The 23645-nt window shown below is 45.7% G+C and overlaps 1 protein-coding gene and 1 long non-coding RNA gene across 4 annotated transcripts in view; one reads left to right on the top strand and one right to left on the bottom strand.

The window, feature by feature from the left end:
* LOC140386708 (complement factor B-like) overlaps positions 1 to 11125 on the bottom strand; it is a 109786-nt gene extending 98661 nt beyond the window's left edge. For 2 of the 3 annotated variants that reach the window (XM_072469293.1, XM_072469294.1), the window contains exons 1-3: positions 11013 to 11125; positions 3626 to 3832; positions 1196 to 1381 (exon numbers count right to left, since the gene is read on the bottom strand). In XM_072469293.1, the coding sequence (XP_072325394.1) occupies positions 1196 to 1381; positions 3626 to 3832; positions 11013 to 11118 (499 nt within the window). In that variant the 5' untranslated portion in view covers positions 11119 to 11125. The remainder of the gene's footprint in view (positions 1 to 1195; positions 1382 to 3625; positions 3833 to 11012) is intronic. The other variant, XM_072469295.1, reaches the window with a different exon arrangement.
* Positions 1 to 23456, top strand: part of LOC140386711 (uncharacterized) — a 45398-nt gene extending 21942 nt beyond the window's left edge. Inside the window, exons 3-4 of the long non-coding RNA XR_011933658.1 lie at positions 7392 to 7437; positions 22732 to 23456. This is a non-coding gene — a long non-coding RNA (uncharacterized lncRNA). The remainder of the gene's footprint in view (positions 1 to 7391; positions 7438 to 22731) is intronic.
* Positions 23457 to 23645: the final 189 nt, after the last annotated feature.

Genomic DNA, 23645 nt, shown 5'->3' with positions numbered 1-23645 from the left:
AATCAACTGTTGCTTGAAAGACTCCCACTTGTCCGATGCTGATTTACCCTCCAACAACCGCACCCAATCCAAATTCTTCAATTCCTGTCTAATGTTGTCGTAATTTGCCTTTCCCCAGTTTAGCAGCTTAACCCGAGGGTTACCCTCATCCCTATCCAAAAGTACCCTAAAACCTAGGGAATTGTGGTCACTGCTCCCAAAATATTCCCTACTGAAACCTCAACCACATGTCCAGGTTCATTTCCCAATACTAGGTCCAGTACTGCCCCTTCCCTAGTTGGACTACCTACATATTACAACAAAAAGACTTCCTGGATACACCTTACAAACTCCGTCCCATCTAAACCCCTAGCACTAAGTGAGTCCCAGTCAATATAGGGGAAGTTAAAATCTCCTACCACAACAACCCTGTTACTTTTGCACCTATCCAAAATCTCTCTACCTATCTGCTCCTCTATCTCACATTGGCAGTTTGGGGGCCTGTAATAAACACCCCAACATTGTGCTTGCCCCCTTCCTGTTCCTGAGCTCCACCCAGATTGCCTCATTCTGTGAGCCCTCCGAGGTGGCCCCCACAGTGCGGCTATAATACTCTATTGAATCAGTAATGCTACTCCCCCACCCCTTTTACATCCCCCTCTATCTCTCCTGAAGCATCTATATCCTCCAACGTTCAGCTGTCAATCCTGCCCATCCTTTAACCACGTTTCTGTGAGAGCCACAACATCATAGCTCCAAGTACTAATCAGCACTCTAAGTTCATCTGCCTTACCCGCTATACTTCTGCCGTTGAAACTAATACACTTCAGGCCACTGCGGTTGAGCAGTCAGGGTGATGTTATTGTTCTCTTATTTTTGTTCTCTATTTCCCCTTCAGTTATTACACCTTCTAAGTTTTTTAAAAATTTAGAGTACCCAATTTTTTTTTCTTCCAATTTAGGGACAATTTAGCATGGCCAATCCACCTAACCTGCACATCTTTGGGTTGTAGGGGTGAAAGCCTCGCAGACATGGGGAGAATGTGCAAACTCCACATGGATCCTAACCCTAACCTATACCTTCTAAGTCAATGCTATGGTTCTCACGATAAGGCAGAGAATTCCTGGAAACAAATCTAAAGCCTTATCCATTATTTCTATATTTCCATCCAAGAGGTTGTTGTCCTCATGAACAGTGTAAAGGAACAAATAAATACCTTCAGAGTTACATCTCGGCAGTTTGCCAGTCCATTGGCCATTTGGTAGACAGGTCCTTGTAGCTGGACCAATCATCTGGTATCCATCAAAGCACCGAAACCTGACCAAATCATTGACTTTGTAGACATTCTTAATAGGGTCAAATGATCCAAATTCAAAATTAGATGGCGCCAGACAGGTCATTTCTGCAATTACAATTCAGGGGACAATTAAAGTTGATTATTTTATAAATGAAGTGTATTTTGGGGGAAAAAAGGAAAGGATTTTCCAGGACTAGGTTGACCTATTACACATCAGGTGTTGCCTGTGAAGCCCCCAAATATGGATAATCGACTGCAAAACCCATGGTAATGGGGAACTGCATTCATACTTTCCACTGATTTATGATTAAAAGCAGATTAATTAAAAATGTGCAGGGTAGAAGTCTCAGTCCCTGGTACAGAGGCGACAGCCCCAAGCTCGCCTTGATAGTATACTCTTCAAGACTGACTGTGTGAGAATTCAAACTGCCTGACGGATTTTCCTCTTCGAAAATCTATCAGAATGTGCTATAGAATTGCAGAGGGAAGCATCAGAGGTTAAAGATTAGACTCAGCGACAGTTTAATATAAATGAGTTAATGCTGCTATTGGTATATCGAAGAGATGAATTTGGCTTGAGTATATTAAGCTTTCACCGGATTATCTCGCTTATCTATATTTTAAAAAATGACCATGCTCTGACACAAAGGGATCACTAGATATAATTTGATAGCCTCTGATCTCTCTGTGTAACAGTAACAGAGAAAAAGGATGTACTGATGCAAGCACAGTGGTGGTGGTGGTGGGGGGGGGGGGGCGGGGGGGGGGGGCGGGGGGGGGGGCTGCGGGGGGGGGGGGGGTGTCTCTGAGATTCCCAACCCCGGGGCCAGTTAGAAATTTCAATCCTTCAGTCTGTAAGTTTACTTGTATCTTTAATTGGTGATGCGAATAGTTCCTGATGCTATAATTTAGAAATTCTTTGAATCATAGAAGCCCAACAGTGCAGAAGGAGGCCGTTCGGCCCATTGATTCTACACCGACCCTACAAAAGAGCACTCTACGCAAGCCCACTCTCCTCGCCCTATCCCCGCTCATTGATCATGGCCAATCCACCTAACCTGCACATCTTTGGACTGTGGGAAGAGGCCCCAGAGGAAACCCACGCAGAGTCGGGGAGAGGGTGCAAACTCCACACAGTCACCCAAGGTCGAAATTGTACCCGGGTCCCTGGTACTGTGAGGCAGCAGTGCTAACCAGCGTGCCGCTGTGCCATCAATGGATTCACCAATTTGGCAACAGAACAAAGAATTGACATTTCTGAACCTTCAGGTTATTGAAACTCAAATGGGAGAAGCCAGTGGGTATGAAATATAAGTGACCATGGAGTTGAATTAACTGGACTTAATGGACTAGGGTCTTGGGGGCTGTGATTCGGATATCCCTGTGTCATTGGGATAGGCTGCCATCCAAATTGGGTGGATCTGAAGTACCAATTTATAATTGGTTTGCCGAAGCCAAGACCGATTTTCTAAATTTAGACTAATGTGATTTGATAAAAAGGTGCAGCAAATACAGAGCTGCATCATGCTTTGGAAAAAAGTTTTGGGAAATGATTTTTATTACATTTTTAACATTGCATACAAAAAAATATAAAATATGTGAACTATAATAAACATTCTCTAACAAGATTCCATCAACAAACACCTTTTACATAGACTCTCACCTCCACTCCCCCGCAACCCCCGCCCCACCCGTGCTACCCCCCCCGTAAACAGGTAAACCCCCCCCCTTAAACTCTAGCAGTGGCTAATTTGTTGAAGTACACAATGAACGGTAGCCATCTTCAATAAAACCCCTCATTCAACCTTCTCAAGGTTAATTTGACCTTCCCGAGGTGCACAAACTCCATCAAATTACCCAGCCACGCTGTAGCCTTTGGCAGTGCCGCCATTCTCCAGCGCAATAAGATATGCCTCCGGCCACCAAAGAACGCCCATGCCCCCATTCTGACACAAAGGCGACCCCAAAAATTGGCACCAGTGGACAGGATTGTCGACATGGTGTCAAAAAAGGATTGTCAAAACTCCACCAGCTTGGGGCAACGACCAGAACGTGTCTGTGTGATGTGTAGGCCCCTTGAACAACACTCACAACTATCTTTCGTCCCTTCAAAAAAGCTGCTCATCCTCGCTTTAGTGAGGAGCTCGAAAAGCTCCCTTTAACTGAATGAGGCTCAGCCTGGTGCAAGACGATGTCACATTCACCCTCCTCAACGCCTCACACCCCTTCCTCTCGTATCGGCCCCAACTCCTTCAGCCATTTCGCCTTAGTTTATATTGAATTTTAACTCAATTAAAAATTAGAGAGTCAGATCACTGTAAAGGGGACTTTCACGTTCTCAAGACAAACCTTTGCACGTTGCCTCAAGTGCAGTTTCGCGAAAAACGTTTCTCAGTTGACTCCAAGTTTTGTACTTGGTGCAGTATCTCCAGCTGACTGGCTGGGGGCGGAATCCATCAGGGCAAATGTAAGTCATCACACTTCCTTCGACTGTTTTCTCGGGCCATTCGACTCTTCCGCCTTTAATTACCTCGTCATTGCTGCAAAGTTTATCTCCTATAGTGTCATAATGAACACAAAGAGCACAACATTAGAGATGAGTGTGCAGTTCACTTTTCAACATTTGAATTTACACTCCAGTGAATCTTTTCCTCTCTACAATGAATATATTTACCCTTCTGTAACATGTATACGTCTTGATATACCTTCAATTCACCGAGGGGTAGAGAGAGCGAGTGAACATTAGGCTTTATTAGTCATGAACTTGCCTAGCCAGAGTCGGTTGTACAGATGAATGCCGCCCACAGGCGGCCGGTCTATATATGGCCCCGACCGGGGTTACAGTACCTGGGAGCAGCTCGTATCACCACTTCCAGGTCATAGGTTACAGTATCATGCATGCATTAGGTGAATACATTCACCACATTCACCCCCGTTAAAAAAATCAAGTCCAGCGGGGGTGACGTGGGGTCACTACATATTCAGTCTATCTGGACGCTGGATCGTTCTCTTCGACCTCCTCAGCTTTGGCGGTGCGGCGGGCACGGTTGTTGCAGGTGGTGACTCCAGGGGTGTTGTGGCTGGAGTTTGAGCCTCAGTCTGGCGTGTCGGAGACGGTTGGGGTGTGGGGGTAGGCAGGGGGGTGATGGGTGGCGGCAGTGTTGGCGCGGGACAATACGAGACCCAGGGGAGCTTACGGGGCACTGGGGGTGGCGGCGGGCAGTGGGGAGGGGGGCGCATTGGTAGGGGAACCAGCTGGCGCCAGGTCCCATAGGGAGACCGTATCTTGCCGTCCGTCCTGGTGCGAGATGTAGGCGTACTGGGGGTTGGCGTGGAGCAGCTGGACCCCCTTGACCAGGGGCTCGGTCTTATGGCTCCTCATGTGCCTCCGGAGAAGGACTGGTCCCGGAGTTGTCAGCCAAGATGGAAGCGAGACACCGGAGATGGACTTCCTGGGGAAGATAAACAAACGATCATGAGGGGTCTCGTTCGTGGCTGTGCAGAGGAGTGATCTGACAGAGTGGAGGGCGTCGGGGAGGACCTCCTGCCAGCGGGGGATCGGGAGACTTCTAGACCTGAGGGCCAGGAGAACGGACTTCCATACTGTCCCGTTCTCCCTCTCCACCTACCCGTTTCCCTGCGGGTAATAGCTCGTAGTCCTGCTCGAGGCGATGCCTTTGCTGAGCAGGTACTGATGTAGCTCATCGCGCATGAACGATGTGCCCCGGTCGCTGTGGACGTAGGCAGGGAAACCGAACAGTGTGAAGATGCTGTGCAGTGCCTTTATTACAGTGGCCGAGGTCATGTCGGGGCAGGGGACAGCGAAGGGGAGGCGGGAGTACTCATCGATGATGGTGAGGAAGTATGGTGGAGGGGAGGGGCCCTTTGAAGTCAATGCTTAGGCGCTCAAAGGGCCGGGAGGCCATTACCAGGCGGGCCTTGTCTGGCCGGTAGAAGTGCGGTTTGCACTCCGCGCAGACTTGGCAGTCCCTGATCATTGCCTTGACCTCCTCGGTGGAGAAGGCAGATTGCGGGCCTTGAAGTGGGAAAGCCGGGTGACCCCTGGGTGACACAGGTCATTGTGGATAGCCCGAAGTCGGTCATCTTGCGTGATGGCGCATGTGCCGTGGGACAGGGCATCTGGGGGCTCGTTGAGCTTCCCAGGACGATACTTGATATCATAATTGCAGGTGGAGAGTTCGATCCTCCACCTCAAGATTTTGTCATTTTTTATTTGCCCCGTTGTGCGTTGCCAAACATGAAGGCGACCGACCGCTGGTTGGTGGCGAGGGCGAACCTCCTACCGGCTAGGTAGTGCCTCCAGTGCCGCACGGCTTCCACTATGGCTTGTGCTTCCTTCTCGACTGAGGGGTGTCGAATTTCAGAAGCGTGGAGGGTCCTAGAGAAGAATGCTACTGGCCTGCCCGCCTGGTTGAGTGGGGCGGCCACTGCGACATCTGACGCATCGCCCTCTACCTGAAAGGGGATGGACTCATCCACCGCGTGCATTGCGGCCTTGGTGATGTCGGCCTTGATGTGGCTGAAGGCCGAGCGGGCCTCATCTGTTAGGGGAAAACTGGTGGTTTGAATAAGTGGGCGAGCTTTGGCCGCATAGTTGGGGACCCACTGGGCATAGTATGAGAACAGCCCTAGGCATCGCTGTAGGGCCTTGAGGCTGTGGGGGAGGGGGAGTTCTGTGAGGGGGCGCATACAGTCAGGGTCGGGCCCTAGGACTCCGTTCTCCACGACGTAGCCGAGGGTGGCTAGTCGGGTAGTACGGAAGACGCACTTTTCTTTGTTGTATGTGAGATTGAGGGATTGGGCGGCCTGGAGGAACCTCTGAAGGTTGGCGTCATGGTCCTGCTGATCATGGCGGCAGATGGTGACATTGTCCAAGTACGGGTATGTAGCCCGCAAACTGTACTGGTCCACCATTCGGTCCATCGTTCTCTGAAAGACCGAGACCCCGTTAGTGACGGCGTAGGGGACTCTGAGGAAGTGGAAGAGTTGGCCGGCTGCTTCAAAGCAGTGTAGTGGCGCTCTTCTGGGCGGATCGGGAGCTGGTCTTAGGCCGACTTCAGATCGACCATTGACAACACACGGTACTGCGCGATCTGGTTGACCATCTCCGCTATGCAGGGGAGGGGGTACGCATCCAGTTGCGTGAACCGGTTAATTATCTGGCTGTAGTCCACAACCATCCGATTCAGTGTTGGGGCCGGCGACCAAGATGGCAGCCTCCACGCGTCGCACGATGCTGATGACGCATCTGACGGGGGCGTATCGGGCAGGCACGCAGCTACATTGCGGGGTCTGTGGGGCTGCGAGTCCATGGGTCGGGCCTGGTGCGTTTTCGATTTCTGAGCCTTAGGTCGGCCCAGACAACAGACTCTAGCGAAGTGCCCCTTTTTCCCACAGTCGCTGCACGTCACTGTGCGGGCTGTGCAACGCTGCCGGGGGTTCTGGCCCTGGCTGCTGAGGTAGCACTGCGGTTCCCCGGGCTGGGCTGGCAGACGCGCAGGAATACTTTCTATTAAGAGAAGACTTGGATAAACCATTTTGGAAAGAGAGGCCCTTCAGGAACCGGCTGCAGATTCTTACCTGAATCAAATCACAGTTTAGCCTGCCATCTTTCCAGAAGCTGTTCTTTTTATAGGCATTTTTTAAAAAACTGAACTGCTTTGAGAAAAGCTGCTGGCTTGTCCCCAGCCAAATCCCTAACTGATGTTTAACCAAACTATATTGAGACCACAGTTAATTGTCTGTCGACATCCCAATATAAAATTGAATTTCAAAGCTGAAGAACTCAACAGCTGACTGCTTCAGTCCTTGGCACCGCCCCTCCCCAATTAGCTACATAATCTTACTGAAACTAAACACATGAGTCTAATTATTTACTCCCCAGGAAACCTTCTCAATATAAACACAAGTCCATTGGCCCAAACTTTTACGATGCTTTAATTGCACCTCTGTTTCCAAAAAGTCTAGCTGCCTTTCACACCAGGATTTTTATTAAAACATGACTGCAGCAGTCACGCACTATCCCAGGTTTTTAACCCTCATTGCACCAAATGCATATAATACAATATACCTGAAATTTCTACATTTGTTGCAGCTCATAATGAGATATGGAGTCAAGAACCCAACCTAGCAGGTATCTGGTGAGTATGTGCCACTTCATAGCTTTACTGATTTCTTCCATCACTTTGCTGATGATAAAGAGTGGGCTGATGGGGAGATAGTTTACAGGGTTGGCTTTTCTGGAGACATAGAATGTGGCAGGCATTTGAGGTGATGTTTCAGAATACACAGAATAAGTATATTTCTGATGTAAATAAAAATTCTAAAGGAGGAGCCACCATCAATGATTCGATAGGAAGTTAAGGAAAACATCAAATTTAAAGAAGAAATATAACTGCGCAAAGATGAGTGACTGGTCTGATGATTGGCCAGAATATAAAGAACAGCAGAGAATGACTAAAAGGTTGATCAGGGGGGAAAAATTAGAACACGAGAGGAAACTATCTAGCAATGTGAAAATAGATAGCAAGTGTTTCTACAGGTAGTTAAACAGAAACAGAGTAAGTAAAGTGAATATTGGTCCTCTGGCGAGTGAGAATGGGGAATTAATAGTAGATAATAAGGAAATGGTGGATGAAATGAACAGATATTTTGCTTCTGTCTTCACCATAGAGGATACAAAAACATTCCTGTAATAGCCGTTAATCGGGAATTGGAGGGGAGAGTGGAATTTGGTGAAGTTACAATCATTAGGAAATCAATATTGAGCAAACTGAGGGAGCTGTGAGCTGACAAGTCTCCGGGTCCAGATGGGCTTCACCCTGTGGGTCTTAGAAGAAGTGGCGAATGAGGTAGTAAATGCGTTGGTGTTAATTTTCCAAAATTCACGAGAAAGGTTCCATCAGATTGGAAATCAGCAAATATAACTCCTCTGTCCAAGAAGGGAAGGGGGCAGAAAACAGGAAATTATAGGCCAGTGAGCGTGACTTGTGTCATCGTGAAGGTGTAAGAATCGATCATTAAAGAGATTATCGCACTTAGACAAGCTCAACGTTATTGGGGAGAATTGACATGGTTTATGAAAGGGAAATCATATTTAACCAATTTACTAGCGTTCCTTGAAGGAGTACATGTGCTGTGGATAGAGTTGATATACTGTATTTGGATTTCCAGGAGGCATTTGATAAGGTGCCACATCAGAGGTTATAAGACCATAAGACATAGGAGCAGTATTAGGCCACTCGGCCCATCGATTCTGCTCTGCCATTCAATCATGGCTGATATTTTTCTCATCCCCATTCTCCTGCCTTCACCCCATAACCCCAGATACCCTTATTAATCAAGAACCTATCTATCGCTGTCTTAAAGACTCTCAGTAATTTGGCCTCCATAGCCTTCTCCGGCAAAGAGTTTCACAGACTCACCACCCTCTGGCTGAAGAAATTCCTCCTCATCTCTGTTTTAAAGGATCGTCCCTTTAGTCTGAGATGGTGTCCTCTGGTTCTAGTTTTTGCTACAAATGGAAACATCCTCTCCACGTCCATTGTATCCAGGCCTCGCAGTATCCTGTAAGTTTCAAAAAGATCCCCCCTCATCCTTCTAAACTCCAACGAGTATAGACCCAGAGTTATTGCAAAAATTAAAAGCTCAGTGCAGGGGGAACATATTGGATAGAAGATTGCTGGCTGGCAGAAAACAGGCAGTTTATAAATGCAGAGCTCTGTGTCTTCCCTGCTGCTTGCCCAGTTGGGACAATATCTCTATTACAGTAAAGCCTTGCAGGGTTATCCAGATTGGACTGGAAGAATCGTCACCCCTAGTGACAATCTACCCCTCCAGATTCCATTATTGCTGGTCAGCAATAATTACCAGCAGTGCCCTGATGTACTATGCCCCACCCCCCACCAACTTACTCACATTTCATATTACTCAATCTGCCAGGGAGTTAACTTGGTTCTGAACTTTCATTCTCAGGTATGACATCTTTGAGTCAGAGTGAAGCCCAACAGACCCCGCTTAGTGCATAGACCACACGAATAGTGAATCAGCCCTTGATCATGCCCAAAGGTCGAGGTGACCCCTGCGTACATCTGGCCAGGTGTTCTGCTCTGATCACTGCTAGCAGAAGGGTGGTACATAGAATTTACAGTGCAGAAGGAGGCCATTCGGCCCATCGAGTCTGCACTGGCTCCTGGAAAGATCACCCTACCCAAGGTCAACACCTCCACCCTATCCCCATAACCCAGTACCTGCACCCAACACTAAGGGCAATTTTGGACACTAAGGGCAATTTATTACGGCCAATCCACCTAACCTGCACATCTTTGGACTGTGGGAGGAAACCGGAGCACCCGGAGGAAACCCACGCACACACGGGGAGGATGTGCAGACTCCGCACAGACAGTGACCCAAGCCGGAATCGAACCTGGGACCCTGGAGCTGTGAAGCAATTGTGCTATCCACAATGCTACAGTGGTTACCACTGCTGCCCTGCAGCGCCAGAGGCCTGGGTTCAACTCCGGCCTTGTGTGACGTGCACAGTTTGCATGTTCTCCCTGTGTCTGCGTCGGTTTCTTCCGGGTGCTCTGGTTTCCTCCTACAGTCCAAAAATGTGCAGGTTAGATGGATTGGCCATGCTAAATTGCTCCTTAGTGTCCAAAACGTTAGGTGGGGTTATGGGGATAGGGCGGGGGAATGGGCCTAGGTAGGGTGCTCCTTCTGCATTGTAGAGATTCTATGATTCTCAGATCCTAACCCTGACCAGTGTAACATTACTATCCCAGTAGATATGGCCATGCTAGCATTCACACTAGATCACGTACGCAAATCTCCTAAGAACATAGAACATAGAACAATACAGCGCAGTACAGGCCCTTCGGCCCACGATGTTGCACCGAAACAAAAGCCATCTAACCTACACTATGCCATTATCATCCATATGTTTATCCAATAAACTTTTAAATGCCCTCAATGTTGGCGAGTTCACTACTGTAGCAGGTAGGGCATTCCACGGCCTCACTACTCTTTGCGTAAAGAACCTACCTCTGACCTCTGTCCTATATCTATTACCCCTCAGTTTAAGGCTATGTCCCCTTTTGCTAGCCATTTCCATCCGCGGGAGAAGGCTCTCACTGTCCACCCTATCTAACCCTCTGATCATTTTGTATGCCTCTATTAAGTCTCCTCTTAACCTTCTTCTCTCTAACGAAAACAACCTCAAGTCCATCAGCCTTTCCTCATAAGATTTTCCCTCCATACCAGGCAACATCCTGGTAAATCTCCTCTGCACCCGTTCCAAAGCCTCCACGTCCTTCCTATAATGCGGTGACCAGAACTGTACGCAATACTCCAAATGCGGCCGTACCAGAGTTCTGTACAGCTGCAACATGACCTCCTGACTCCGGAACTCAATCCCTCTACCAATAAAGGCCAACACTCCATAGGCCTTCTTCACCACCCTATCAACCTGGGTGGCAACTTTCAGGGATCTATGTACATGGACACCTAGATCCCTCTGCTCATCCACACTTTCAAGAACTTTTCCATTAGCCAAATATTCCACATTCCTGTTATTCCTTCCAAAGTGAATCACCTCACACTTCTCTACATTAAACTCCATTTGCCACCAAGAAAGCAACACAAGAAAACATTTACAACCACACCAATTAGTTAAGTAAAAACTGAATATAAATTTATCATTTAAGAAGCACTGTACCACATATTACAGCAGGCAAAATTCCAATAGTTAGCAGCACCATGAATTCCATAGCCAGTCCATGCAGTCTGGCCCAACGAAAGTCTGTGCTTAATTGTACAGCCATCAGCAGAGTTACCAATCTGAAAATAGGATGTGACCTGCTGTGCAGTTTCTGCTGGTTAATGATTGCAGTTAGGATAAGCTGGAGACAGATTTCCAATGCCAACCATTTCCTGGAATGTTTAATTTGGTGTTTGCTTTGCTGTTGAAACACTAACCGTTAATCAGTCTATACAGAGGGATGGAGCATGGAGTTTGGTTCTGTGGTTTCTGGTGCTCCCCCACTGCCAAATGATACACATTTCGACAAAACACTTTTCTTTATTCAGGTCTCGACAGGCTGAGTATCGCCCAACTCTCCTGACAGATGGAGGACTTTCTGAACAACTCTATGTAGTCGGGGGAATGTTGCGAAGGGGACATTCTTCCCAAAGGAAGGAAGAACACTGGTTTCTAGGCAGAGAGCTGGGATGGTGGGTGTGGGCACCTAGACAGCTATCGTGTATCTCCTGGCTGTTGCCTGAAGAACTGCATCAGAGACCACAAAGTTTAGGCTCCAGGTGGATAATGGGGTCCTTGGGTGGTCTAAGTGTAGTCGCTGACCCTGAAGCAGTTCTGGTGGACTCCAGCTGTACATTTGGCAGTGCTCTGGTGCAAAAGCCAAAAACGGGCTGGTATTCTTGTCGTGCTAGTTTCAGAGATTGTCTTGTGGGGGAGTCTACCAACTGCCTCCATGAGATATTGTGATTGGTGGGAGGTGGGCTCCCAATATCTGGATCTCGTATGCTCCAGCCCCAGATGGGAATCAGTGCCAATGCTGGACATATTCATGGAGGAATTATCGCACGATGTCCGGCCTCCACCTCCCTGCCCCCTACCACCAATGATCTGGCCATTGATCACCCAACATGCCCAATATTGGGGGCACAACGCCTTTTCCCATCAATTGGAAAGGTGATAATTCTCATTATCCATTGGGTGATTCATGACTCAATTAAATAGCCATTTTTTCCTCAGGCTCAATTTTTAAAATAACTAATAAACAGAATCACACAAAGATTTTTTTTCTAAATTCCCAAGTTTTAATCCCCCCGTGTTTCTTCTCCCGAGTTGCTCACAAGTTTCATGGAGATTAGTCTTGAATTTCCCGGGAACTCCAGTTCAATCCTGAGGCTTTGGCAACTGGATGCAGATTGAAATGGTCTCATCTCCAGAAAGCAGGGGGAACGAAAGCCAATCTGGGAATCTAGACTAAATGGGGGGCAATTTTGGTTTGACTGTTTAAGGCAGTCGGTGGCCATGGAGGGTGGGGTAAAAGGCAGATCTTCTTCAGGGCAGTTGGGTGTGATTCGGAGATCCACCCTTCTCCCCCCTCACACATACAACCCCAAGTCAGCTAACATCTTCTGAGAATTTCAGGGCTTTCAGTGGATGAACGGACCACCAGACTGTCACAATGGGATCTAGTGAGCCCCTAGACTACCCTCCCCCTCCCCCCCCCCACCCCAAAATCTTTAGTGGGGGAGTTAGCTGTAAAACTCCAGATAAGACACAATCCTAATTCAACAAATGGGATGCATCCTGTGGGTCCTCTGGGCTACACCAAAAGGCCAGTTTCTATTCCCAATCTATCCAGTGTTCCCTGAGGATATGTAGATATTGCTATGGTCCAAAAAAAAACTCTTGGCTCATTGTCTACTTGGGCAGTGTTGGAGGATACCATCATGGGGACGGGAATGGGAAGAGAGGCAGACTACTGTTTATGGAGCCTGTTTGCTTTGTCCACACAACCTTTTTAAAGCATTGATCACTTGTCCCCTTTGACCCGGTTTGTCCACTTGCCCCACCTAGCCACCCGGCTTCGAGCTAATGAAGTGGGCAGTGGCTTAACGTTAGACCTCTTCCTTGGGCCCACAGCTAAGAAAATGGGATTAGCATCTGCCTGTGTTTTCATCCAATTTACGATTTGTGCAACATTTCCGAATAGGTAGACGTGGAAATGGATCCCGTTCCAACTGTGCTGCTGGTGGAACGTGTCCTCCATGTCCTTTTGCTGCTTTGTTGCGGAGATTTGCAAGTGGCCATTTTGCTGTTTGTTATGGGTCCGGGTAGAACCCCAAAGTGTTTCATGGAGTTCAACTGACCCACAACTTTTAATAGATTGTGATGTGGGAAGCACATGGCCCACTCTACAGGTGTGATACAGCAGAAATGTACAAGTGGTTTTTAAAACAAAACAATGTTTCTTCTATGAACTCAAGTTAATCTTTTAAAACAAACATTGAATACCTTAACACCCGTTACTTCAAAGATAACCCCAAAAGACTACAACACTAAATAATCCTTCAAACTGTTCCTTTAAACATCCAAAAGACTTCAAACCTTCAAAAATAGGAGCACACTAGGTTACATTCAATATATTTATAGTCTTTGGATTGCAGAAATCAACAGACCATCTCAATATTTCTTCTTGCAACTCACAGCAAAAAAAACATACTCCCAGCTGCGTTCTCAAACTGAAACTCAAAAAGCAGAAGTGAGCTCAGCTCCCCCACCCTCTGACGTCACTTCAGTAATATGATCAGCTCCATTTCTTAAAGGTACATTGCTTAAACATCCATTTCTTAAAGGTACTCTCACATGACACCCCCCCTCCCCCCCCCACCCCCCAAGAAAAAAAACCATCAACTTCAAGATGGTTTCATTTTTCACCTTTGCACCATCAATCAAGAAATGCATACAGTAAAAACACCTTACCGGTTCAAAAAAAAACAACACACGCAAACAGGTATAATAATATAGTCCATTTGTTCCCCCGTTCTTCTTCCTCCAACCAAAATCCTTCTGTTCATCACATTTGTGACAAAGCATCGGCTATCACATTTTCCCGTCCTGCCACATGTATTATTTTTAAATGAAATGGCTGCAACAATAAACTCCAGCGAAACAGCCTTGCATTGTTATTCCGGAATCGTTCCAAAAACGTCAACGGATTATGATCAGTATATATAATGGTGTCAGACGGATTGCTGGTCACATAAATGTGAAAATGTTGCAAAGCCAGCACCAAACTCAAAGTCTCCTCAATCGTCGAACACTTTTTCTGGTGAGAATTCAATTTCTTTGAAAAATAACCAACAGGCCGATAAAAGTACCTGCCAGTAACCTTTAAGTAAATCCAATTTTGAAATAAAAGCGGATTGTCCCACTTTCTCAATGCAATCCTCCAAACATGGGATAGGATAAGAGTCCGTTCTTGTAACTGCATTCACCTTTCTATAGTCCACACACGACCGTTGGGTACCGTCTGGTTTAGGTACCATTACTATGGGTGAGCTCCATTGGCCGCAACCCACTTCAATTATGCCATTTTTAAGCATACTCTCAATCTCTTTGTTAACCTGTGCCAATTTTAAAGGATTAAGTTTATATGGATGTTGTTTGATAGGAACAGCATTTCCCACATCTACATCATGTATAACCATTTTAGTACTTCCCAATTTATCTCTACAAACTTGCCCATGTGATATCAATAACTCTTTCAGGTCAGTTTGTTTTTCCTCTGGAAGGTAACTTAACAATTCATCCCAATTTTTAAGAACATCCTCATTTTCCAATTTAATTTGAGGTATGTCAAATTCACAGTCATCTGGATTTGGTTTGTCACTTTGAGTTAGAATCATCAAAACCTCTTTTTTCTCTCCTTCCCTTTCAAAGTACCTTTTATGCATATTCACATGACACACTCGGTGAGTCTTCCTTCTATCTGGTGTTTTTACCACATGATTCACCTCACTTAATTTCCTTTCAATCTGATACGGTGCACAAAACCTAGCTTTTAAAGGCTCCCCTACCACTGGTAACAACACTAAAACTTTATCTCCACTGGCAAAACTACGAACTTTGGATTTCTTGTCCGCTACCCGTTTCATCACATTTTGTGCAACTTTCAAATGTTGTCTAGCCAATTCACCTGCTCTATTTAATCGTTCCCTAAAGTTTGACACGTAATCCAATAATGTAATTTCCGATTTCTCACCCACCAATTTTTCTTTAATCAATTTAAGTGGTCCTCTTACCTCATGACCAAAAATTGTTCAAAAGGACTAAATTTGGTTGACTCATCAGGTGCATCCCTAATTGTAAACAGTACAAATGGAATTCCTTTACCCCAATCCTCTGGATAATCATGACAATACGCCCTCAACATTGTCTTTAATGTCTGATGCCCCTTTCTAACGCTCCCTGCGATTCTGGATGGTACGCAGTTTTATTCCTAAGCTATCCATAACTTTGAGATAAAATTTGATCCTTGATCCGATTGAATTTCTGTGGGTAGTCCATATCTAGTAAAGAATTTAAGTAACTCCTCCACATCTTTTTAGCTGCAATATTATGTACTGGAATGGACTCTGGAAACCTAGTAGACACATCCATTATAGTCAAAAGATATTGATTCTCACTTTTTGTTTTAAGAAGCGGTCCTACACAATCAATTCGGACCCTTGTAAAAGATTCCTCAAATGCTGGAATGGGTATTAAGGGCACTGGTTTTATCACTGCTTGAGATTTCCCTATCACTTGACATGTGTGACATGATTGACAAAATGGAACTACATCTTTATGTAGTCCAGGTCAATAAAAAAAATTCTGGATTTTAGCTTGAGTTTTCCTTATCCCCAAATGACCTCCCACTGGTACCTCATGTGCCACTCCTAACACCTCCTTTCTATACCCTGCCGGCAATACTACTTGATGAACTTCTGCCCACTTTTCATCCGCCTGCATATGTACAGGTCTCCATTTTCTCATCAAGACATCACTTTTACAGTAATAACACTCTGGTATACTCTCTGATTCCTCTTCCGTATATGCTTTCTGATATATCCGTTTTATTTCTACATCTTTCTGTTGTAACTCCGTCAATTTTCCTGAACTAAAAATATCTGCCTCATCCTCCACCTGTTCTTCTTCTTTTTCAACCATCTGATCAAAAATCGTTTCTGATAATTGCACTTCAACTTCATCTTCACTCTTTGATTTCTCCTCTTGTCTTAACCTGTGACTTTGCGACCTTGTTACTACACAATCTGGAAAAATCCCAGGATATTCGTCCTTCAACACTTCACTTGTCTAATTTTCCACTGGCTTATCAACCACAGTAGGCATCACTCCCACCTGCTATCCAGCTATATCATTGCCCAAGATAAACTGTATTCCTGGACAAGACAGTTTCTCTATTACTCCTACTACCACTTCACCACTCTTCACTGGACTTTCCAACCTTACCTTATATAATGGAACGCTACTCCTCTCACCCTGAATTCCACATCTTAATACCTTTTCTGGCAACATTCTTCCAAAATTACATAATTCCTCATCTCTTACCATTAAAGATTGACTAGCTCCTGTATCTCTTAAAATTGTGTATTACAGGTAAGGCAGATGAACTTAGAGCAAGAAGTATTACGGGTAAGGCAGATGAACTTAGAGCAAGAAGTATTACGGGTAAGGCAGATGAACTTAGAGCTTGGATTAGTACTTGGAACTATGATGTTGTTGCCATTACAGAGACCTGGTTGAGGGAAGGGCAGGATTGGCAGCTAAACGTTCCAGGATTTAGATGTTTCAGGCGGGATAGAGGGGGATGTAAAAGGGGAGGCGGAGTTGCGCTACTGGTTCGGGAGAATATCACAGCTGTACTGCGGGAGGACACCTCAGAGGGCAGTGAGGCTATATGGGTAGAGATCAGGAATAAGAAGGGTGCAGTCACAATGTTGGGGGTTTACTGCAGGCCTCCCAACAGCCAGCGGGAGATAGAGGAGCAGATAGGTAGACAGATTTTGGAAAAGAGTAAAAACAACAGGGTTGTGGTGATGGGAGACTTCAACTTCCCCAATATTGACTGGGACTCACTTAGTGCCAGGGGCTTAGACGGGGCGGAGTTTGTAAGGAGCATCCAGGAGGGCTTCTTAAAACAATATGTAGACAGTCCAACTAGGGAAGGGGCGGTACTGGACCTGGTATTGGGGAATGAGCCCGGCCAGGTGGTAGATGTTTCAGTAGGGGAGCATTTCGGTAACAGTGACCACAATTCAGTAAGTTTTAAAGTACTGGTGGACAAGGATAAGAGTGGTCCTAGGATGAATGTGCTAAATTGGGGGAAGGCTAATTATAACAATATTAGGCGGGAACTGAAGAACATAGATTGGGGGCGGATGTTTGAGGGCAAATCAACATCTGACATGTGGGAGGCTTTCAAGTGTCAGTTGAAAAGAATTCAGGACCGGCATGTTCCTGTGAGGAAGAAGGATAAATACGTCAATTTTCGGGAACCTTGGATAACGAGAGATATTGTAGACCTCGTCAAAAAGAAAAAGGAGGCATTTGTCAGGGCTAAAAGGCTGGGAACAGGCGAAGCCTGCGTGGAATATAAGGAAAGTAGGAAGGAACTTAAGCAAGGAGTCAGGAGGGCTAGAAGGGGTCACGAAAATTCATTGGCAAATAGGGTTAAGGAAAATCCCAATGCTTTTTACATGTACATAAAAAGCAAGAGGGTAGCCAGGGAAAGGGTTGGCCCACTGAAGGATAGGCAAGGGAATCTATGTGTGGAGCCAGAGGAAATGGGCGAGGTACTAAATGACTACTTTGCATCAGTATTCACCAAAGAGAAGAAATTGGTAGATGTTGAGTCTGGAGAACGGTGTGTAGATAACCTGGGTCGCATTGAGATCCAAAAAGACGAGGTGTTGGGTGTCTTAAAAAATATTAAGGTAGATATGTCCCCAGGGCCTGATGGGATTTACCCCAGAATACTGAAGGAGGCTGGAGAGGAAATTGCTGAGGCCTTGACAGAAATCTTTGGATCCTCACTGTCTTCAGGGGATGTCCCGGAGGACTGGAGAATAGCCAATGTTGTTCCTCTGTTTAAGAAGGGTAGCAAGGATAATCTAGGGAACTACAGGCCGGTGAGCCTTACTTCAGTGTTAGGGAAATTACTGGAGAGAATTCTTTGAGACAGGATCTACTCCCATTTGGAAGCAAATGGACGTATTAGTGAGAGGCAGCATGGTTTTGTGAAGGGGAGGTCGTGTCTCACTAACCTGATAGAGTTTTTCGAGGAGGTCACTAAGATGATTGATGCAGGTAGGGCAGTGGACGTTGTCTATATGGACTTCAGTAAGGCCTTTGACAAGGTCCCTCATGGTAGACTAGTACAAAAAGTGAAGTCACACGGGATCAGGGGTGAGCTGGCAAGGTGGATACAGAACTGGCTAGGTCATAGAAGGCAGAGAGTAGCAATGGAAGGATGCTTTTCTAATTGGAGGGCTGTGACCAGTGGTGTTCCACAGGGATCAGTGCTAGGACCTTTGCTCTTTGTAGTATATATAAATGATTTGGAGGAAAATGTAACTGGTCTGATTAGTAAGTTTGCAGACGACACAAAGGTTGGTGGAATTGCGGATAGCGATGAGGACTGTCAGAGGATACAGCAGGATTTAGGTTGTTTGGAGACTTGGGCGGAGAGATGGCAGATGGAGTTTAAGCCGGACAAATGTGAGGTAATGCATTTTGGAAGGTCTAATGCAGGTAGGGAATATACAGTGAATGGTAGAACCCTCAAGAGTATTGAAAGTCAAAGAGATCTAGGAGTACAGGTCCACAGGTCATTGAAAGGGGCAACACAGGTGGAGAAGGTAGTCAAGAAGGCATACGGCATGCTTGCCTTCATTGGCCAGGGCATTGAGTATAAGAATTGGCAAGTCATGTTGCAGCTGTATAGAACCTTAGTTAGGCCACACTTGGAGTATAGTGTTCAATTCTGGTCGCCACACTACCAGAAGGATGTGGAGGCTTTAGAGAGGGTGCAGAAGAGATTTACCAGAATGTTGCCTGGTATGGAGGGCATTAGCTATGAGGAGCGGTTGAATAAACTCGGTTTGTTCTCACTGGAACGAAGGAGGTTGAGGGGAGACCTGATAGAGGTCTACAAAATTATGAGGGGCATAGACAGAGTGGATAGTCAGAGGCTTTTCCCCAGGGTAGAGGGGTCAATTACTAGGGGGCATAGGTTTAAGGTGAGAGGGGCAATGTTTAGAGTAGATGTACGAGGCAAGTTTTTTTACGCAGAGGGTAGTGGGTGCCTGGAACTCGCTACCAGAGGAGGTGGTGGAAGCAGGGACGATAGTGACATTTAAGGGGCATCTTGACAAATACATGAATAGGATGGGAATAGAGGGATACGGACCCAGGAAGTGTAGAAGATTGTAGTTTAGTCGGGCAGCATGGTCGGCACGGGCTTGGAGGGCCGAAGGCCCTGTTCCTGTGCTGTACATTTCTTTGTTCTTTACCTGCTCCTCCTGATACACATGAGTAAACTTTACCCACACAAGTAAATTCTTTAAAGACACCTGGCACCTTCTTATCAATTACTTCTTGAACAGGCTGTACAATCGTTTGCATCTCCTTCGCTTCCCTTGGGCTTTCCTTTAAAACTCTAACAAACCCCATTGCCATATCCTATTTTACCACATCAGCCTTCCCAGTGCTTTTCTTCAACCACCAACACTGTGACTTTACATGGCCTAGTTTATTAGTGAAAACATTTGAAACTTTTAATTTCTCTTCCACACTCCTGGATTAAAAAAAAAAATCTGAGGTACACTCTCCTTATTGTCTCCCATCAGATCACCTTTACCTTCACCACTTGAGTATTTCTCATGTCTCCAGTTTCTATCCCTCACCGGCTGAAACTGATGTCGGAAACCAAGCCTTGATTTATGAACTAATTCATAATCATCTGCCATTTCTGCTGCTAATCTCACAGTTTTAACCCTCTGCTCTTCCACATGAGTTCTCACTACATCAAGAATTGAATTTTTAAACTCCTCCAAAAGTATAATTTCTCTGAGAGCTTCATACGTTTGATCTATTTTCAAAGCCCTTATCCACCTATCAAAATTACTCTGTCTGAGCCTTTCAAACTCCATGTATGTTTGACCAAATTATTTCCTTAAATTTCTAAACCTTTGTCTGTAAGCTTCAGGCACTAGCTCATATGCACCTAAGATGGATTTTTTCACCTCCTCATATGTTCCAGATACCTCCTCCGGTAGTGATGCAAACACTTCACTAGCTCTACCTACCAGCTTTGTTTGAATCAGTAATACCCACATGTCCTGTGGCCATTTCATTGGTTTAGCTACCTTCTCAAATGAAATGAAAAAGGCTTCTACCTCCTTCTCATCAAACCTTGGCAATGCTTGGACATATTTAAATAGATCCCCACCACGTCTTCGACTATGACGCTCTGTCTCACTTTCGCATCAATCTCATCCAACTGTATGTTTCCCTTTGCGTCTGCCAATTTTAACTGATTTTCATGTTTCATAGCCATTTTATGAAGTTCAAACTCTCTCTTTTTCCCTTTCCTCTCTATCTCTTTCTTTGTTTCTTCTCTCTCCTTTTCTTTTTCTCTCATTGAATATTCAAGCTGCTTTAATTCTTTTTCATGTTCAAATTGCTTAATCTGCAACTGGAGCTTTGCCATTTCTAATGAGTCAGATTGTATCTCAGGCAAATTGAAATGCTCAGCTACCGCGGTAAGTACCTAATCTTTTCGCATTTTGCCAGGCAATGTTTTTTTTAAAAAGAATTAGAGTACCCAATTCATTTTGTTCCAATTAAGTGGCAATTTACTGTGGCCAATTGACCTATCCTGCACATCTTTGGGTTGAGGGGGCGAAACCCACGTAAACACGGGAAGAATGCACAAACTCCAGACGGACAGTGACCCAGAGCCGGGATCGAACCTGGGACCTCGGTGCCGTGAGGCAGCAATGCTAACCATTCTGCCACCGTGCTGCCGCTTGCCAGGCAATGTTAACTGGAATGCTTTTGCCAAATCTAACAGCCTGCTTTTAGTCTCTGTCCGTAAGGTAGTGTGTGTTACCGTGTCCACCCCCAAAACCTCCTGAGCCTCTGAAAGAGCCATTGTCCACAACACACTCCCACTTAAACTAAAATACCACACCTGAAAAGCAACCACAATATGCTCACCCCTCACTGTCTTTAAGTTTGTTAAGCCAATCCGACCGATAGACTTTTATCCCCCTCGAGCCCCCAATTGTTATGGGTCCGGGTTTACAGAACCCCAAAGTGTTTCATGGAGTTCAACCGACCCACAAGTTTTAATAGATTGTGGTGTGGGAAGCTCACAGCGTACTCGCCAGGTGTGAAACAGCAGAAATGGACAAGTGTTTTTTTAAAACAAAACAATGTTTATTCTATGAACTCAAGTTAATCTTTTAAAACAAACATTGAATATCTTAACACCCATTACTTCAAAGATAACCCCAAAAGACTACAACACTAAATAATCCTTCAAACTGTTCCTTTAAACATCCAAAAGCCTTCAAACCTTCAAATATAGGAGCACATTAGGTTACATTCAATAGATTTATAGTCTTTGGATTGCAGAAATCAACAGACCAGCTCTGTGTTTCTTCCTGCAGCTCTCAGCAAAACACACAGACACTCTCAGCTGGGTTCTCAAACTGAAACTCAAAAAGCAGAAGTGAGCTCAGCTCCCCCACCCTCTGACATCACTTCAGTAATATTATCAGCTCCATTTCTTAAAGGTACATTGCTTAAACATCCATTTCTTAAAGGTACTCTCACATGACAGTTAAGAGAGGTAATGCCGAACTTCCGTCAGCAACAAAGCGAACTGCAGGGTTGGACTTCCCCACTCCACCCACCTGCTGATCTCTATCTTGTGAACAGGAGCACAGAATGGGAAAATCCCAACCCAGGTCTTACCATGATTCCATCCTCCATCTTACCCTTATCCTGCTCTACTCAACCAGGACAGGATTGGGGGCTGGAAGACGGGAATGCATTTATATAACACCTTACAATAGCTCAGAAGGGGAGGTGGCAGCGTAAGTGGTATTGACGCTGGACCAGTAATCTAGGGACCCGGGGTGATGCTCTGGGGATCCAGGTTCGAATCGTGCCAAGGCAGATGGTGAAATTTGAAATCAATAAAAAAAGAACATTTGGAATTAAAAGTCTCTTTTTAAAATAAATTTAGAATACCCAATTAATTTTTTCCAATTAAGGGGCAATTTAGCATGGCCAATCCACCTACCCTGCATTTTTGGGTTGTGAGGGTGAAACCCACGCAGACATGGGGAGAATGTGCAAACACCACACGGACAATGACCCAGTGCCGGGATTGAACCTGCGACCTCGGCGCTGAGACAGCAGTGCTAACCACTGCGCCAGGAATTAAAAGTCTAATGATGACCATGAAACTATGGTCGGTTGTTGTTAAAAACCCATCTGGTTCACTAATGTCCTTTAGGGGAGGAAATCTGCTGTCCTTGCCTGGGCCTGGCCTACATGTGACTCTAGACCCACAGCAAAGCTGCCCTCTGAAATGGCCTACTCAAACCACTCAGTTCAAGGTTCAAGGGCAATTAGGGATGGGCAACAGCCCACATCCCATGAATGAATCGAAAAGACATCATACAGCCAATGACGGATGTGGCCATTATTGTAATACAGAAAATGTACTCACAAACGGCCGCCACAGATTTGAGCTAATACTATTTTAGTGATTTCTGTTGCGGAATTAATGTTGGGTAACTTTCTTGCTCGTTCTTTCAAATAGGGAATCGTCTCTATCCAGCTGGGGCAACAGTTATCTGAAACACGGCACCACCGCCAGTGGGGAGAGCATCACTACTTGGCCACTGCTGGCACTTGGCGGCAACCTTCTGCTCTGTACGTGGGACATTTTAAATTGCCATCGCTGTGTTGACAAACCAATGAGCCGTTTCTGAGCAAACGCTGGCCCATAGCTTGTTTATGAGTTCACTGCCACAAATCTAGAGAAGAAGGAGACTTCAGGGGGGACTAACGGTTAACTGAATGCCATATTTGAAGCACAGAATCAGTGTTTACAAAGGAGAGGTTGTGAAATAACCTCCAGCACTGACAATACTGCGTCAGTCTATTTACAGGAATACAAGAGGCAAACAGCGGGTGGTGAGCATGCCAGGAAACACCACGGTGACGCGGGGTCCAAGATTTGCAAAGTGTCAATCAGGGAGGGAAGTTCGGGGGATGAGACAATGAGCAAAATTTGCAGTTTGTCCCCATACCACCACGAAGATTGAATAAGTGCCTTGGGTTGAAGGACGCAACAAGTATGAGTATCGACCCAATCTCAGACCAAGCCTTATCTGAATGGCAGTAGCGTGTGGTGTGCTCCGTGATGTATCAGCTGAAGTCTGGACACAGCCCCTGCGAGAATCGCAGTAAAAGCGAATTGCAGGCCCTCATCACGAGTCCTGAATTTTCCTCATCGCCACTTCAATAAAGTGTTCTCTTCCTATCCTGTGCATGAAATAATATATATTTTTTAAATTTTAATTTGAAAAACATTTTAGTTTAAAGATTGATTACGGATTCCACTTTGTGGCTGCTGTGGGATTGCTCACAAAACGTGGCGCTTTAGGCACTGTTAGCCCCCGAGCAGTTGAAATGGGGAGTATCGGTCTCCAGTGCTCCCCCCGCCGTCTA

Source organism: Scyliorhinus torazame, chromosome 12 (assembly GCF_047496885.1).
Source record: "Scyliorhinus torazame isolate Kashiwa2021f chromosome 12, sScyTor2.1, whole genome shotgun sequence".
NCBI lineage: Eukaryota > Metazoa > Chordata > Chondrichthyes > Carcharhiniformes > Scyliorhinidae > Scyliorhinus > Scyliorhinus torazame.
This window is presented reverse-complemented; position numbering and strand designations above follow the sequence as displayed.